Consider the following 16352-nt stretch of genomic DNA (forward strand, 5'->3'; position numbering starts at 1 on the left):
GCCTGGGAACAAACAGATTACATAAATCTTAGTTTTGAATAAGCCACTCCTTCTCAAACAAGTAAACTCTGCCCATTTTGCGCAGTAGATGTTCTGTTAATATCTAGTATTTATACAAAGTCATAATTTAAATTGCTTTCAACCTTCATTCATCGGTTCAACCAACATTACTCGCTCTTATTACCAACTTGTATTGATTTAACTAAGCGTTTAATACTTCCTATCAGGTCTCAAATCGAGATTTGGCAAAATACAATTTCAGCAAATCCAATTTTGCCAGGGAACAAAAATAGATTAAATAAACTAAATAAGTCCTCTTCCCATTAAATAAATCAGAAAAGTCTGTCTTGTAACCAGTCCTCTTCAAACAAGTAAAGTCTGCCCATTTTGTGCCGTAGATTTTGTGTCTATGCCTAGTATTTAAACAAAATCATAATTTAAACGACTTCTTTCCTTCATTCACTTTGGAAATTTGGAATTGCAGCAAATCGAATTTTGGCAGGGAACAAAAATAGATCAATTAAACTAAATAAGTCTTCTTCCCATTAAATAAATTAAAAAAGTCTGTCTTGTAACCAGTCCTTTTCAAACAAGTAAAGTCTGCCCATTTTGTGCCGTCGATTTTGTGTTAATGCCTAGTATTTATACAAAATCATAATTTAAAGGACTTCATTCCTTCATTCACTTTGGAAATTTGGAATTGCAGCACATCAAATTTTGCCTGGGAAGAAAAGTAGATTAAATAAATTTAATAAGTCTTACTACTTCCCATTAAATAAATTAAATACGTCTTACTTGTTCCCACTCCTTTTCAAAACAGTAGTTTAAAACGAGGGCCCTTCACTCAATCTTTAACCTCAACCCCGCACGTTGTGTTGTATCTGTGAATGTTGGTTGTGGCCAAATGATAGTTTTCTTTCATTCGTTTAGGTTCCAAGAAAACTTGATGTAACTCTACTTTTAACTGCCGTTTCAGATAAGCGGGTATTACGTCGCAGTCAAATGCCGCGGATATGACGTAATTGCCCGAACCTCCGCCAAAATTCAAATCTGTTGGCGCGATGGCCGTGAGCCACTGAGCAGCGACGATTATCAACAGAAATATCTTTATTTTCTGCTTGCAACTGGACCGTCTAGAGCGTACACGGTAAGTAACACTCATTGTGTTTAAGGAGATTTACGTTTGTAATAGCAGAAGTGTAGCCGCGTTGCGTTGTACGTGTGAAAATTGGTCGAGGCGAAATGTTAATGTTTAATTTCATTCCTTTAGGTTCCACGGTGTTTGTTGGCTGCAAGTTTTCCACTGCAAGAAGAGGCTCGTATCATTGACCAGGAGCGAGCTACAATGGTGAGTAGCCATAACATTTATGTTAAACACTTCCTATTTCATGTCTAACAGTACTTGATTTAACAAATAACCATAAATAAATACAGTGTGGGCACTGAAGTTAACATATGTGATTATACTGCCTAATCTGTCACGGAGTAGATTGTTGCAAAGTAATATAAGATCCAAAGTTGTAATTCAGAATAGTTTTCAAAAGAAGGCCATTAGAATTATATACAAGTCTGATTACCCTGAACAAGCTATTAATTAAATCACAAATTCTTCAATTCAAAGATTTGGTAGATTATCAGACAAATAATGTCTAACAGTAATTGATTTAACACATCACGATAAGTAGATTGAGTGTGGGCACTCTCAAGTTAACATATGTGATTATACTGCCTAATCTGTTACAGAGTATGTTGTTGCCAAGTAATGTAGAATAGATCCAAAGTAGTAATCCAGAATAGTTTTGAAGAGGCCATTAGAATGATAAACAAATCTGATTACCTTGAACATAATAACAAGCTAAGTGTTTAATATGTCCTATGAAGTCAAAATTGGGCACCATCATGTGGTGAAATTTGGAATTGCATCACATCCAATTTTGCCTGGGAACAAACAGATTACATAAATCTTAGTTTTGAATAAGCCACTCCTTCTCAAACAAGTAAACTCTGCCCATTTTGCGCAGTAGATGTTCTGTTAATATCTAGTATTTATACAAAGTCATAATTTAAATTGCTTTCAACCTTCATTCATCGGTTCAACCAACATTACTCGCTCTTATTACCAACTTGTATTGATTTAACTAAGCGTTTAATACTTCCTATCAGGTCTCAAATCGAGATTTGGCAAAATACAATTTCAGCAAATCCAATTTTGCCAGGGAACAAAAATAGATTAAATAAACTAAATAAGTCCTCTTCCCATTAAATAAATCAGAAAAGTCTGTCTTGTAACCAGTCCTCTTCAAACAAGTAAAGTCTGCCCATTTTGTGCCGTAGATTTTGTGTCTATGCCTAGTATTTAAACAAAATCATAATTTAAACGACTTCTTTCCTTCATTCACTTTGGAAATTTGGAATTGCAGCAAATCGAATTTTGCCAGGGAACAAAAATAGATCAATTAAACTAAATAAGTCTTCTTCCCATTAAATAAATTAAAAAAGTCTGTCTTGTAACCAGTCCTTTTCAAACAAGTAAAGTCTGCCCATTTTGTGCCGTCGATTTTGTGTTAATGCCTAGTATTTATACAAAATCATAATTTAAAGGACTTCATTCCTTCATTCACTTTGGAAATTTGGAATTGCAGCACATCAAATTTTGCCTGGGAAGAAAAGTAAATTAAATAAATTTAATAAGTCTTACTACTTCCCATTAAATAAATTAAATACGTCTTACTTGTTCCCACTCCTTTACAAAAAAGTAGTTTAAAACGAGGTCCCTTCACTCAACCTTTAACCCTATTTATTCACCTTCTAGGCTAAGTGTTAAAGGCTAAGTGTTAAAGGCTAAGTGTTAAAGGCTAAGTGTTAGAGGCTAAGTGCCAGAGGCTAGGCGCCAGAGGCGAGTTTTTGTGGGCTGAAGTTTTAGTGGGGTTAGTGTGAATACAATCCAAAAGAATACAACAGAATACAATACAATAGAATATAATACATAGATTAAATTCAATAGCTCTTACTACTTCCCATTAAATAAATTAAATACGTCTTACTTGTTCCCAATCCTTTTCAAAAAAGTAGTTTAAAACGAGGGCCCTTCACTCAACCTTTAACCTCAACCCCGCACGTCACATTGTGTTGTATCTGTGAATGTTGGTTGTGGCCAAATGATAGTTTTCTTTCATTCGTTTAGGTTCCACGGTGTTTGTTGGCTATGTTTTCCACTGTCAGAAGGATGAAAATACAAAGTACAACGCTTGGACGTGGGCGAAGACGTCACCGGTGAGTCCTTCCTTCCTATTTATTTACCTTCTAGATGCTAGAGGCTAAGTGTTAGAGGCTAAGTGTTAGAGGCTAAGTGTTAAACATAATACGAACAACACAACGATACTGCACTGAACAACACGATACCGCACTGAGAAACACGATACCGCACTGAACAACACGATACCGCACTGAACAACACCATGCCGCACTGAACACCATGCCACACTGAACAACACCATCCCGCACTGAACAACACCATGCCGCACTAAACAACACCATGCCGCACTGAACAACACCATGCCTCACTGAACGACACCATGCCGCACTGAAAGACACCATGCCGCACTGAACGACACCATGCCGCACTGAAAGACACCATCCCGCACTGAACACCATGCCGCACTGAACAACACCATCCTGCACTGAACAACACCATCCCGCACTGAACAACACCATGCCGCACTGAACAACATTATGCCGCACTGAACATTATGCCGCACTGAACAACACCATGCCGCACTGAACAACACCATGCCGCACTGAACAACATTATGCCGCACTGAACAACACCATGCCGCACTGAACAACACCATGCCGCACTGAACAACACCATGCCGCACTGAACAACATTATGCCGCACTGAACAACACCATGCCGCACTGAACAACACCATCCTGCACTGAACAACACCATTCCGCATTGAACACCATGCCGCACTGAACAACACCATCCCGCACTGAACAACACCATCCCGCACTGAACAACACCATGCCGCACTGAACAACATTATGCCGCACTGAACAACATTATGCCGCACTGAACAACACCATGCCGCACTGAACAACACCATGCCGCACTGAACAACACCATGCCGCACTGAACAACATTATAACGCACTGAACAACACCATCCCGCACTGAACAACACCATGCCGCACTAAACATTATGCCGCACTGAACAACATTATGCCGAAATGAACAACACCATGCCGCACTGAACAACACGATCCCGCATTGAACAACACCATGCCGCACTGAACAACACCATCCTGCACTGAACAACACCATCCCGCACTGAACAACACCATGCCGCACTGAACAACATTATGGCGCACTGAACAACATTATGCCGCACTGAACAACACCATGCCGCACTGAACAACACCATGCCGCACTGAACAACACCATGCCGCAATGAACAACACCATCCCGCACTGAACAACACCATGCCGCACTGAGCAACACCATGCCGCACTGAACAACACCATCCCGCACTGAACAACACCATGCCGCACTGAACAACACCATTCCGCACTGAACAACACCATGTCGCACTGAACAACATTACGCTGCACTGAACAACACCATGCCGCACTGAACAACACCATGCCGCACTGAACAACACCATGCCGCATTGAACAACACCATGCCGCATTGAACAACACCATGCCGCACTGAACAACACCATCCTGCACTGAACAACACCATGCCGCATTGAACAACACCATGCCGCACTGAACAACACCATCCTGCACTGAACAACACCATCCCGCACTGAACAACACCATCCCGCATTGAACAACACCATCCTGCACTGAACACCATGCCGCACTGAACAACACCATGCCGCACTGAACAACACCATTCCGCACTGAACAACACCATCCCGCACTGAACAACACCATGCCGCATTGAACAACACCATCCTGCACTGAACAACACCATCCTGCACTGAACAACACCATGCCGCACTGAACAACACCATGCCGCACTGAACAACACCATGCCGCACTGAACAACACCATGCCGCACTGAACAACATTATGCCGCACTGAACAACATTATGTCGCACTGAACAACACCATGCCGCACTGAACAACACCATGCCGCACTGAACAACATTATGCCGCACTGAAAAACACCATGCCGCACTGAACAACACCATCCCGCACTGAACAACACCATGCCGCATTGAACAACACCATGCCGCACTGAACAACACCATGCTGCACTGAACAACATTATGCTGCACTGAACAACACGATCCTGCATTGAACAACACCATGCCGCACTGAACAACACCATCCTGCACTGAACAACACCACCCCGCACTGAACAACACGATCCCGCATTGAACAACACCATCCCGCACTGAACAACACCATGCCGCACTGAACAACACCATTCCGCACTGAACAACACCATGCCGCACTGAACAACACCATGCCGCACTGAACAACACCATGCCGCACTGAACAACACCATGCCGCACTGAACAACATTATGCCGCACTGAACAACACCATGCCGCACTGAACAACACCATCCCGCACTGAACAACACCATGCCGCATTGAACAACACCATGCCGCACTGAACAACACCATCCTGCACTGAACAACACCATCCCGCACTAAACAACACCATGCCGCACTGAACAACATTATGGCGCACTGGACAACATTATGCCGCATTGAACAACACCATGCCGCACTGAACAACACCATGCCGCACTGAACAACACCATGCCGCACTGAACAACATTATGCCGCACTGAACAACACCATGCCGCACTGAACAACACCATGCCGCACTGAACAACACGATCCCGCATTGAACAACACCATCCTGCACTGAACAACACCATGCCGCACTGAACAACACCATGCCGCACTGAACAACACCATTCCGCACTGAACAACACCATGCCGCACTGAACAACACCATCCTGCACTGAACAACACCATCCTGCACTGAACAACACCATCCCGCACTGAACAACACCATGCCGCATTAAACAACACCATGCCGCACTGAACAACACCATCCTGCACTGAACAACACCATGCCGCACTGAACAACACCATGCCGCACTGAACAACACCATGCCGCACTGAACAACATTATGCCGCACTGAACAACATTATGCCGCACTGAACAACATTATGTCGCACTGAACAACACCATGCCGCACTGAACAACACCATGCTGCACTGAACAACACCATCCCGCACTGAACAACACGATCCCGCATTGAACAACACCATCCCGCAGTGAACAACACCATGCCGCATTGAACAACACCATGCCGCACTGAACAACACCATGCTGCACTGAACAACATTATGCTGCACTGAACAACACGATCCTGCATTGAACAACACCATGCCGCACTGAACAACACCATCCTGCACTGAACAACACCATGCCGCACTGAACAACACCATGCCGCACTGAACAACATTATGCCGCACTGAAAAACACCATGCCGCACTGAACAACACCATCCCGCACTGAACAACACCATGCCGCATTGAACAACACCATGCCGCACTGAACAACACCATGCTGCACTGAACAACATTATGCTGCACTGAACAACACGATCCTGCATTGAACAACACCATGCCGCACTGAACAACACCATCCTGCACTGAAACACACCATCCTGCACTGAACAACACCACCCCGCACTGAACAACACGATCCCGCATTGAACACCATCCCGCACTGAACAACACCATGCCGCACTGAACAACACCATTCCGCACTGAACAACACCATGCCGCACTGAACAACACCATGCCGCACTGAACAACACCATGCCGCACTGAACAACACCATGCCGCACTGAACAACATTATGCCGCACTGAACAACACCATGCCGCACTGAACAACACCATCCCGCACTGAACAACACCATGCCGCATTGAACAACACCATGCCGCACTGAACAACACCATCCTGCACTGAACAACACCATCCCGCACTAAACAACACCATGCCGCACTGAACAACATTATGGCGCACTGGACAACATTATGCCGCACTGAACAACACCATGCCGCACTGAACAACACCATGCCGCACTGAACAACACCATGCCGCACTGAACAACACCATGCCGCACTGAACAACATTATGCCGCACTGAACAACACCATGCCGCACTGAACAACACCATGCCGCACTGAACAACACGATCCCGCATTGAACAACACCATCCTGCACTGAACAACACCATGCCGCACTGAACAACACCATGCCGCACTGAACAACACCATTCCGCACTGAACAACACCATGCCGCACTGAACAACACCATCCTGCACTGAACAACACCATCCCGCACTGAACACCATGCCGCATTGAACAACACCATGCCGCACTGAACAACACCATCCTGCACTGAACAACACCATGCCGCACTGAACAACACCATGCCGCACTGAACAACACCATGCCGCACTGAACAACATTATGCCGCACTGAACAACATTATGCCGCACTAAACAACATTATGTCGCACTGAACAACACCATGCCGCACTGAACAACACCATGCTGCACTGAACAACATTATGCCGCACTGAACAACACGATCCCGCATTGAACAACACCATCCCGCAGTGAACAACACCATGCCGCATTGAACAACACCATGCCTCACTGAACAACACCATGCTGCACTGAACAAGATTATGCTGCACTGAACAACACGATCCTGCATTGAACAACACCATGCCGCACTGAACAACACCATCCTGCACTGAACAACACCTTTCCACACTGAACAACACCATGCCGCACTGAACAACATTATGCCGCACTGAACAACACCATGCCGCACTGAACAACACCATGCCGCACTGAACAACACCATGCCGCACTGAACAACACCATGCCGCAATGAACAACACCATCCCGCACTGAACAACACCATGCCGCATTGAACAACACCATGCCGCACTGAACAACACCATCCCGCACTGAACAACACCACCCCGCACTGAACAACACGATCCCGCATTGAACAACACCATCCCGGACTGAACAACACCATGCCGCACTGAACAACACCATTCCGCACTGAACAACACCATGCCGCACTGAACAACACCATGCCGCACTGAACAACACCATGCCGCACTGAACAACACCATGCCGCACTGAACAACATTGTGCCGCACTGAACAACACCATGCCGCACTGAACAACACCATCCCGCACTGAACAACACCATGCCGCATTGAACAACACCATGCCGCACTGAACAACACCATCCTGCACTGAACAACACCATCCCGCACTGAACAACACCATGCCGCACTGAACAACATTATGGCGCACTGAACAACATTATGCCGCACTGAACAACACCATGCCGCACTGAACAACACCATGCCGCACTGAACAACACCATGCCGCACTGAACAACATTATGCCGCACTGAACAACATTATGCCGCACTGAACAACACCATGCCGCACTGAACAACACCATGCCGCACTGAACAACACCATGCCGCACTGAACAACACGACGTCGCACTGAACAACACCATGCCGCACTGAACAACACCATGCCGCACTGAACAACACCATGCCGCACTGAACAACACGACGTCGCACTGAACAACACGACGCCGCACAGAACAACACGACGCCGCACAGAATAACACAATACCGCACAGAACAACACAATACCGCACAAACAGTTTTAGATAATATTACGTCGCAGTCATGTGACGCGGACATGACGTCAATAGGCGGAACTCACGGCAAAATTATAATCCGTGGGCGTGGCTTGCAACAGGAAGTAGGAAAGCGGCAGTTCTGGCAAACAAGACACAGCGGTTAGTAACACGATGACTAACAAGGCAAATATTTTTGTTTTCAGCTTGCAACTTGACCGTCTAGAGCGTACAAGGTAATTACAACTGTTTTTTTTTAGCCCTGAAAAGCGAGGGAGTGTGGCGTTTGGGAGGAATGTCGAACTCGGCGTCTGCTTCCAGCCACAGACGCCAAATTTCGACGATTATTTCGACTGGTCAACGGTTGTAAATTATTGCGTTGACTAAAAACTTTATTTAACTCTACTCTTAACTTTGCCGTTTCAGATATGCGGGTATTACACCGCGGAAATGACGTCAATAGGCTGAACTCTCGCCAAAATTCAAATCTGTGGGCGCAATGGCCTTGAGCGAGACACCGGATACAAACACGACGATTATCAACAGAAATATCTTTATTTTCTGCTTGCAAGTGGACCGTCTAGAGCGTACACGGTAAGTACAACTCATTGTGTTTAAAAAGATTTACGTTTGTGTAGTTTGCGTTGCGTTGTATCTGTGAATGTTGGTTGAGGCTAAATGTTAATGTTTAATTTCATTCCTTTAGGTTCCACGGTGTTTGTTGGCTGTATGTTTTCCACTGCAAGAAGAGGCTCGTATCATTGACCAGCAGGAGCTACAATGGTGAGTACCCCTTTCATCTTCCATTTATGTTAAACACTTCCTATTTCATGTCTAACAGTACTCGATTTAACAAATAACCATAAATAAATACAGTGTGGGCAGTCACGTTAACATATGTGATTATCCTGCCTAATATGTTTATCACAAATATGTCACTAATCACTAATATGTTTATTTGTTTATCACAACACCTTTGGACCTTCAGCAATCGATTATTTCCCTTCATCTACATAGAGACAGAACGATGGTGTCTTAAACATCTCATTCATTTCACCAAATAACTTCACGCAGGTGGATAACGGCCGTCTCGGTCACGCTATGTTGCGTGATGCAGTTTTGAAGAACCAAATGCATTTATTCAATGAATAAGTCAAGCTAGTTCTATGTTTATGATGTTGTAAGTTACGGTACCGATTGAAGTTGAGTTCGAAGCCAGTGGAAAACAGCGCTGCGTTTGTGCTCTCCAGGTACAAATGTTGTGATCTCTGACTGACGACCGGGCGAGACTCGAGTAAGAGATGTCCAAACGAGCTCCGGCAGGGCGGGCCAAGGCGGAGGGAACGGACGCCCTTCAGGCCGCCAATGACGAGCTGAGAACCAAACTGATGGACGTCCAGTTAGAACTTCAGCAGGAGAAGAACAAGGTGAAAACCTCAACAGACAGACACTGCCTGCCTCCCTGCCTGCCTCCCTGCCTGCCTCCCTGCCTGCCTCCCTCCCTCCCAGTTTTCCCGATGTAGATTAGACATGCGTGTGCCATGACTGTGTCAGCCTACATCAACAAATGCACCGAGGACGTCAGCACCACTAAGAATATCATCACCCGGGGCAACCAACGACCCTGGATGACTGAGGAGGTACGTCAAACGCTACGAGCGCGGAACTCTGCCTTCAAGTCTGGCGACAAGGAGACACTGAGGACAGCGAGAGCCAACTTGAACCGTGCCATCAGGATAGCGAAGCGAGACCGCAGTCGAAAATTTCAGGATCGTTTCCACGACGTCAAAAACATCAGGAGTATGTGGCAAGGCATACGGGCGATTACAGACTACAACTCACCCTCCCCCCCCCCGGTGGGTGTAGTTGATGCTGACTTTCTAAATGGTCTAAATAACTTCTTTGGGAGGTTCGAGGCACTAAACGGCACTCCAGCAGTTAAAACTGTCCCCCATCAGGAAGAGGAGGTACTCTGCCTTGACTCCGCCGATGTGTTGAAGACCCTGAGGAGAGTCAACCCCTGTAAGGCCCCTGGCCCCGACAACATTCCTGGGCGTGTGTTCAGGGAATGTGCAAGTCATCTGGCTGGGGTCATCACAGACATTTTTAACACCTCGCTGGGCCAAGCCACAGTGCCGGCGTGCTTTAAGACTGCCTCCATCATTCCGGTGCCGAAGAAACCTCAAATCACCTCATTTAATAATTACCGGCCTGTTGCACTGACTCCGGTTATGATGAAGTGCTTCGAAAGGCTGCTTAAAGGTCACATCGTTTCCAGACTCCCCCTATTATTTGACCCGTTCCAGTTTGCCGACCGGCAAAACCGCTCCACTCAGGACGCCATCTCCTCCGTTCTTCACCTGAGCCTGGCTCACCTGGAGGAGAAGAACACCCATGTGCGGAGGCTGTTCCTGGACTTCAGCTCAGCGTTTAACACCATCATCCCACAGCATCTGGTAGGAAAATTGGAACACCTGGGCTTCAACACCCCCCTTCGCAACTGGCTGCTAGACTTCCTCACCAACAGACCTCAGTCAGTCCGGGTCGGACAGAACACCTCTGATGTCATCACCCTCAGCACAGGCTCCCTTCAGGGCTGCGTCCTGAGCCCCCTGCTGTGCACCCTGATGACACACGACTGCGTCCTCAGGTTCACCACCAATCACATCGTGAAGTCAGCAGACGACACAACGGTGGTGGGGCTCATCAGAGACAACAACGACCTGGACTACAGAGAGGAGGTGGAGCAGCTGGTGGGCTGGTGCAGAGAAAACAGCCTGATCCTGAATGAGGAGAAGATGAAGGAGATCATCGTCGACTTCAGGAAAAAACAGCCTCACCACGCTCCACTGATCATCAACAGCTCAGCTGTGGAGGTGGTCAGCACCACCAAATTCCTGGGGGTCCACATCACAGAAGACCTCACCTGGACTATGAACACTACGGCACTGGTCAAGAGGGCACAGAAGCGCTTGTACTTCCTGCGGAGGATGAGGAGAGCCCACCTGCCCCCACCCATCATGAGGACGTTCTACAGGAGCACCATAGAGAGCATTCTGACAAGCTGTCTCTCTGTGTGGTGTGGAGGCTGCACCGCCTCCGATTGGAAGAACGTGAGGAGAGTGGTGAGGACAGCAGAGAGGATCATAGGGGCTCCTCTTCCCTCCATTCAGGACATTTCATCTCAGCGCTGCATGTCCCGTGCCCGTAACATCATCAATGACCCATCACACCCCCACCATGGACTGTTCTCCCTGCTGCCCTCTGGGAAGAGGTTTGCAGCATCCGCTGCAGGTCCACCAGGTTCTGCAACAGCTTTTTCCCTGCTGTCATCAGACTGTTGAACACTAGAACTGTTGAGCTCTAAACTGAACTCTGCATCACACATTCACAGAACTGTACTTTATGACACTACGGACCTCTATCTTGCACTATCTCACACTACCAACTTTACTGAACTTGTATAAACCCTTTAAATAGAAGTTTAATACATGGTTTAGCATTCCTCTGCACACTCTTGAATACTGTTTTGCCTACTTGCACTATTGCATAATTATCACTGCTGCACTTTATACTTATTTTTAATATATATATATATATATATATATATATATATATATATATATATATATATATATATATATAGTATATATGTATATATATATATTTTCATAGGATATGTTACTTCTATTCAACTGCAATATCACTACTTTGTTGTAAGACGTATGCAACGGAATTTCGTTTTGTATGCACCATGTGCAGACAAGATGACAATAAAGTTTGTCTAAGTCTAAGTCATGTCAGGTCAGCTGTCTGGAGAGAGAGAGAAGTCAGGACCTGCGGGCGGAGCACCACCGTGCCACCGCCGCCATGACGGAACTCAAAAGCAAACTCCATGAGGAGAAGCAGAAAGAGTTAGCCATTACCAGGGGGACATTACTGCGGCAGCATGAAATGGAGCTGATGAGAGTGATCAAAATCAAAGATGGAGAGATCCAGCGACTGAATGCCTTGGTCCTCAGCCTGAGGGACGGCTCCATGGACAAGGTGATCCGCTCTATCCGTGTCTGACTATCCGCACGCCACGTCGGGCTTCGATGCGGCCGCTACCGTATTGTGTAGCTTGTCCCCAGTAAGCGTCGCGGCGCTCCGTTGCGGTCTCAACGGCCCGGTGTGGCGCAATGTCTGCTCAGGTGAGGAGGGGGGGCGCTTTGCTGGCGGAGGTGGAGGAGACGCGGCGGTGTCGGGAGACCGAGCGGTGTCGCCTCCACCAGGAGCGCGGAAGAAGCCCTGGCAGCGGCCCAGCAGGCCTGGCAGTCCCGAGCGGCCGAGCTCCGATCGGCTCATCACCAGCATCGGGAGGAGCTGAGCCGAACCAAGAGAGACTGCGAGAGGGAGATCCGCCGACTGGTAGGACTGATCAGATGCGCGGTGCGTGGCTATGTTCCCAATTTCGTTGTATACCTGCAGTGCAATGACACCTAAGGCATTCTATTCTATTCTATTTCACAAGAAGAAAATGTCCGGTTGCTCGCTTCGCTTTTGTCACAGCAAAGGTGTTCTAGTCGATTCAAGAAAAAAATTGGCCGGTTGCTCTCTTTGTTTTTGTCACAATTCTGGCAAATGAGTTTGCCCGCCTGCCTGAGCGCTCCCCGTTTGTACATCCAGACGGATGAGATCAAGCTGAAAGACAGAGCGGTTAGTGTTTTGGATGAAGCCCTGGGGCCGGCCACGTCCACCGCCTTCAGCTGCAGACTCAGGCTGCCGAGCAGCAGATCGCTGCCCTGAGGGATTCCCAAAGGGCGGGCCTAAACTACCCTGGAAGTGGGGTCAACGCCGCTACTAGCAATCCTCTTCATTGCGTAAGCCACCTCATCACACACTTGCAGTACGCATGACTTAGTTCGTTGCTGGAGGAAGGTAGCACAAAAACAGTTTTGAACTTTGAACGAGTGCTTGTGTGTGTGTGTTGCGGGGCGTTTTCAGTCTCAGGAGGATCGGGACACGCGACGGTTTCATCTGAAAATCGCTGAGCTCAGCGCAGTCATCAGGAAACTGGAGGATCGAAACGCCCTGCTTTCTGAAGAGCGCAATGAACTGGTAATTTATTGACGGCACGCTTGAAGGTTTGCGCTACGTTTGATGCGCGCCATCCAGCGAGGCACCCATTGCGCTTGCTTATTAGTTGAGCGGCGCGGCGAGTCGGTTGCCTGGTAGATGTCTTTTATTGGGAGCCAAAGCCACGATTCCGTTCAAACCGATGCAAAAGGAATGGATACGTTCTGGCCCGCGTGTTGTGCGTCTTTCACATCCCGCACTTCATGCTTGCAGCTAAAGCGACTGAGAGAAACAGAAAGCCAGTTTCTGCCACTCCTGTACAAAAACAAACGCCTGAGCAGGAAGAATGAAGAACTCTCGCTGGTGCTGTGTCGCCTTGAAAACAAAGTGCGCTTTGTCACCCAGGAGAACGAGGAGATGGCAAGCTTGGTAAGTCGACGCGGACAACGGCGGCGTGCCAACAGAGTCCACTGCATTTGTGTTCCACAGAGAAGGCCTAGTTCGCTCAATGACCTGGACCGCGGTTGCGGCCAGCAGGACGGTGAAATGGAGTTCCTTCAAGTTGTGGAGCAGCGGCACATCATCGACGACTTGTCCAAGGTCTTCAGGCAGGCGACTCGGTGCACGTACGGCAGCGCCGCGCTCGCTCGCTGTCGCCAGGAAACCTTTTCCGTCCAAAGCTTGGCCGGCGGCCGCCATCCAAAAAATTGGCCCCTTAAATTCCGACCTTTCAAGCAGGAGCATTGTGCGCACGCGTTTGAACACGCTTTAGACTTGTTTTGCCGTTTTCAGCAGCTCAAAGCTCCCGTTTTGTCAGCGCCTTTGCCACTCGCTGTGCGCTGAAAACGACGGACTTGCCCGGCTGCTCAGCCCGTCAACCATGAGCCGCGAGCGCGACGTCATTGTCCGTAGGCAGCTAGTGGCAAAATGCACCCTGTTAGAGTTGCGCTCGCTCCAACTTATTTTGCAAGAACCACACGGGAGACAAGTAAGTTCTTTTGGACACCTGCAGGTGGAGAGTCCATCCGTTGTACGAATGAAGTCTGACTCTCGGCTCCTGCACGAGCATTTTAATTAAGAGAAACAGGGTGGGTGTAAGAGTGGATTGAATAGAGGAAGCCCTTGACCTCTAGTCAAAACATAGCAAGGGGTGTTTTACGACTTTGTGTAGGAAGGGATAAGCGATAGGGATAAATAAGGGATAAATAATATTATTTATTACAGGTCGCAGTCAAAGTCAAAGCAACACAATGATACGATAAAGATAATCTGGAAAACCCTGACACACCCTGTAGTTGTCACTTTTGGAAAAGACGAGCGTCCCTCCAATCATCGCCGGTGACGTGTTTTTCAGGCTCTGGAGACAGGAGCTCATGTCAGAAATGTCATTGTGAGTCGCGTTTGTTTCTGCGCCGGAGCCGTTCGTTCCCTTTGCATCCAAAGAATCTCAAAGGCGGATTATTTGTGTCGACAGGAGAGAGATTTGCTGCTACGATACCGACGTCGAGAATCTCTGAGGAGGAACAAAGCGTGAGGTCCTGCAAGGTGAGTCTGTTTGTTTGCGGCTGCTTGGTGTTGCGCAAGATGAAATGGCCTTTTTCTCGCTATCGTTCCTCTCGTCGATTCATCGTGAGGTGTCGCTTCAGTTTGTTCAGAGAGATGTTTGCTTCCGCGCCCGCAGGTCATCGAAACATTTTACGGCTACGACGAAGACGTGTTGGTGGACTCGGACGGATCGTCCTTGTCTTTTCACACCGACAGAACCCCCGACACGGAACCCGAAGAGGTAGCCCGCCATTTCTGCCAGCGTATTGGCACCAAACATTCCTCTTCAGCCTGGAATCGGACTCGTCTTTGCGTCGCGGGTGCTTTGTCGCCGGTCTGACTGATTCTGGTACTAGTGCTGTGTTGCATTGGTGTGTGCATGAAGAGGCGGAGCTTCGCTACCGCCAGCTGACGCAAGAATATCAAGCGCTGCAACGAGCCTACGCTCTGCTAGCCCAGACCAGCGAAAGGGGACTACGACGCCGAGAAGGAGATCAAGGTGGCGCCCCTTCCCGCAACCCCCGGCCGGGTCGCAGCCTCCCCGTTCTCACCCAGCCTCGGGTGTTCTCTGGTCTGAAAGGAGGAGGAGGAGCCTCCCTCCTCCTCCTTTCAGACCAGAGAAAAGCTGATGGTAGAAATGGGTCACTATCAAAGCAGAGTAGCAGATCTGGAGTCAGCGCTGAAGCAACAAGGACAGGTAAGCTCATCAATGAGCACACCTTTTTCTCAGACAAAATAGCTACATTCTTCAGTCACTCATCCGTCTGGCATTACTGGACCAACCCCCCCCCCCCCCCCCCCCGAACGTGGCTGGGAAAATGCGGAGAAAAGCAAATGTCATTTTCCAGTCAACCAAAGAATTTGTGGATGAAAATGACACAACATTCCAAAGCTGTCCACGCGTTTGTGTCTTCTAGAATGTCAAGTGGGTGGAGGAGAAGCAGCTGCTGCGTCAGAGCAATCAGCAGTTGGCCGAAAAGGTGACGGAAAGAAAGGCGCTGGGCGGAGTCGCTTGGCGTCACAC

At 47.8% G+C, this 16352-nt stretch overlaps 1 protein-coding gene across 1 annotated transcript; it reads left to right on the forward strand.

Annotated features, from left to right (window-relative positions):
- The first annotated feature begins 8632 nt into the window (after positions 1-8632).
- LOC148378645 (janus kinase and microtubule-interacting protein 3-like) lies at positions 8633-12909 on the forward strand. Its single transcript, XM_088367760.1, has 4 exons — positions 8633-9319; positions 9432-9508; positions 9976-10152; positions 12530-12909. Exons 3-4 carry the CDS (start codon positions 10027-10029, stop codon positions 12794-12796), a joined length of 393 nt encoding a protein of 130 aa, XP_088223886.1. The 5' UTR covers positions 8633-9319; positions 9432-9508; positions 9976-10026; the 3' UTR covers positions 12797-12909.
- Positions 12910-16352: the final 3443 nt, after the last annotated feature.

This window comes from Syngnathus floridae, unplaced genomic scaffold, assembly GCF_059516105.1.
Source record: "Syngnathus floridae isolate MCC-2025c unplaced genomic scaffold, RoL_Sflo_1.0 HiC_scaffold_32, whole genome shotgun sequence".
In the NCBI taxonomy this organism is placed as follows: domain Eukaryota; kingdom Metazoa; phylum Chordata; class Actinopteri; order Syngnathiformes; family Syngnathidae; genus Syngnathus; species Syngnathus floridae.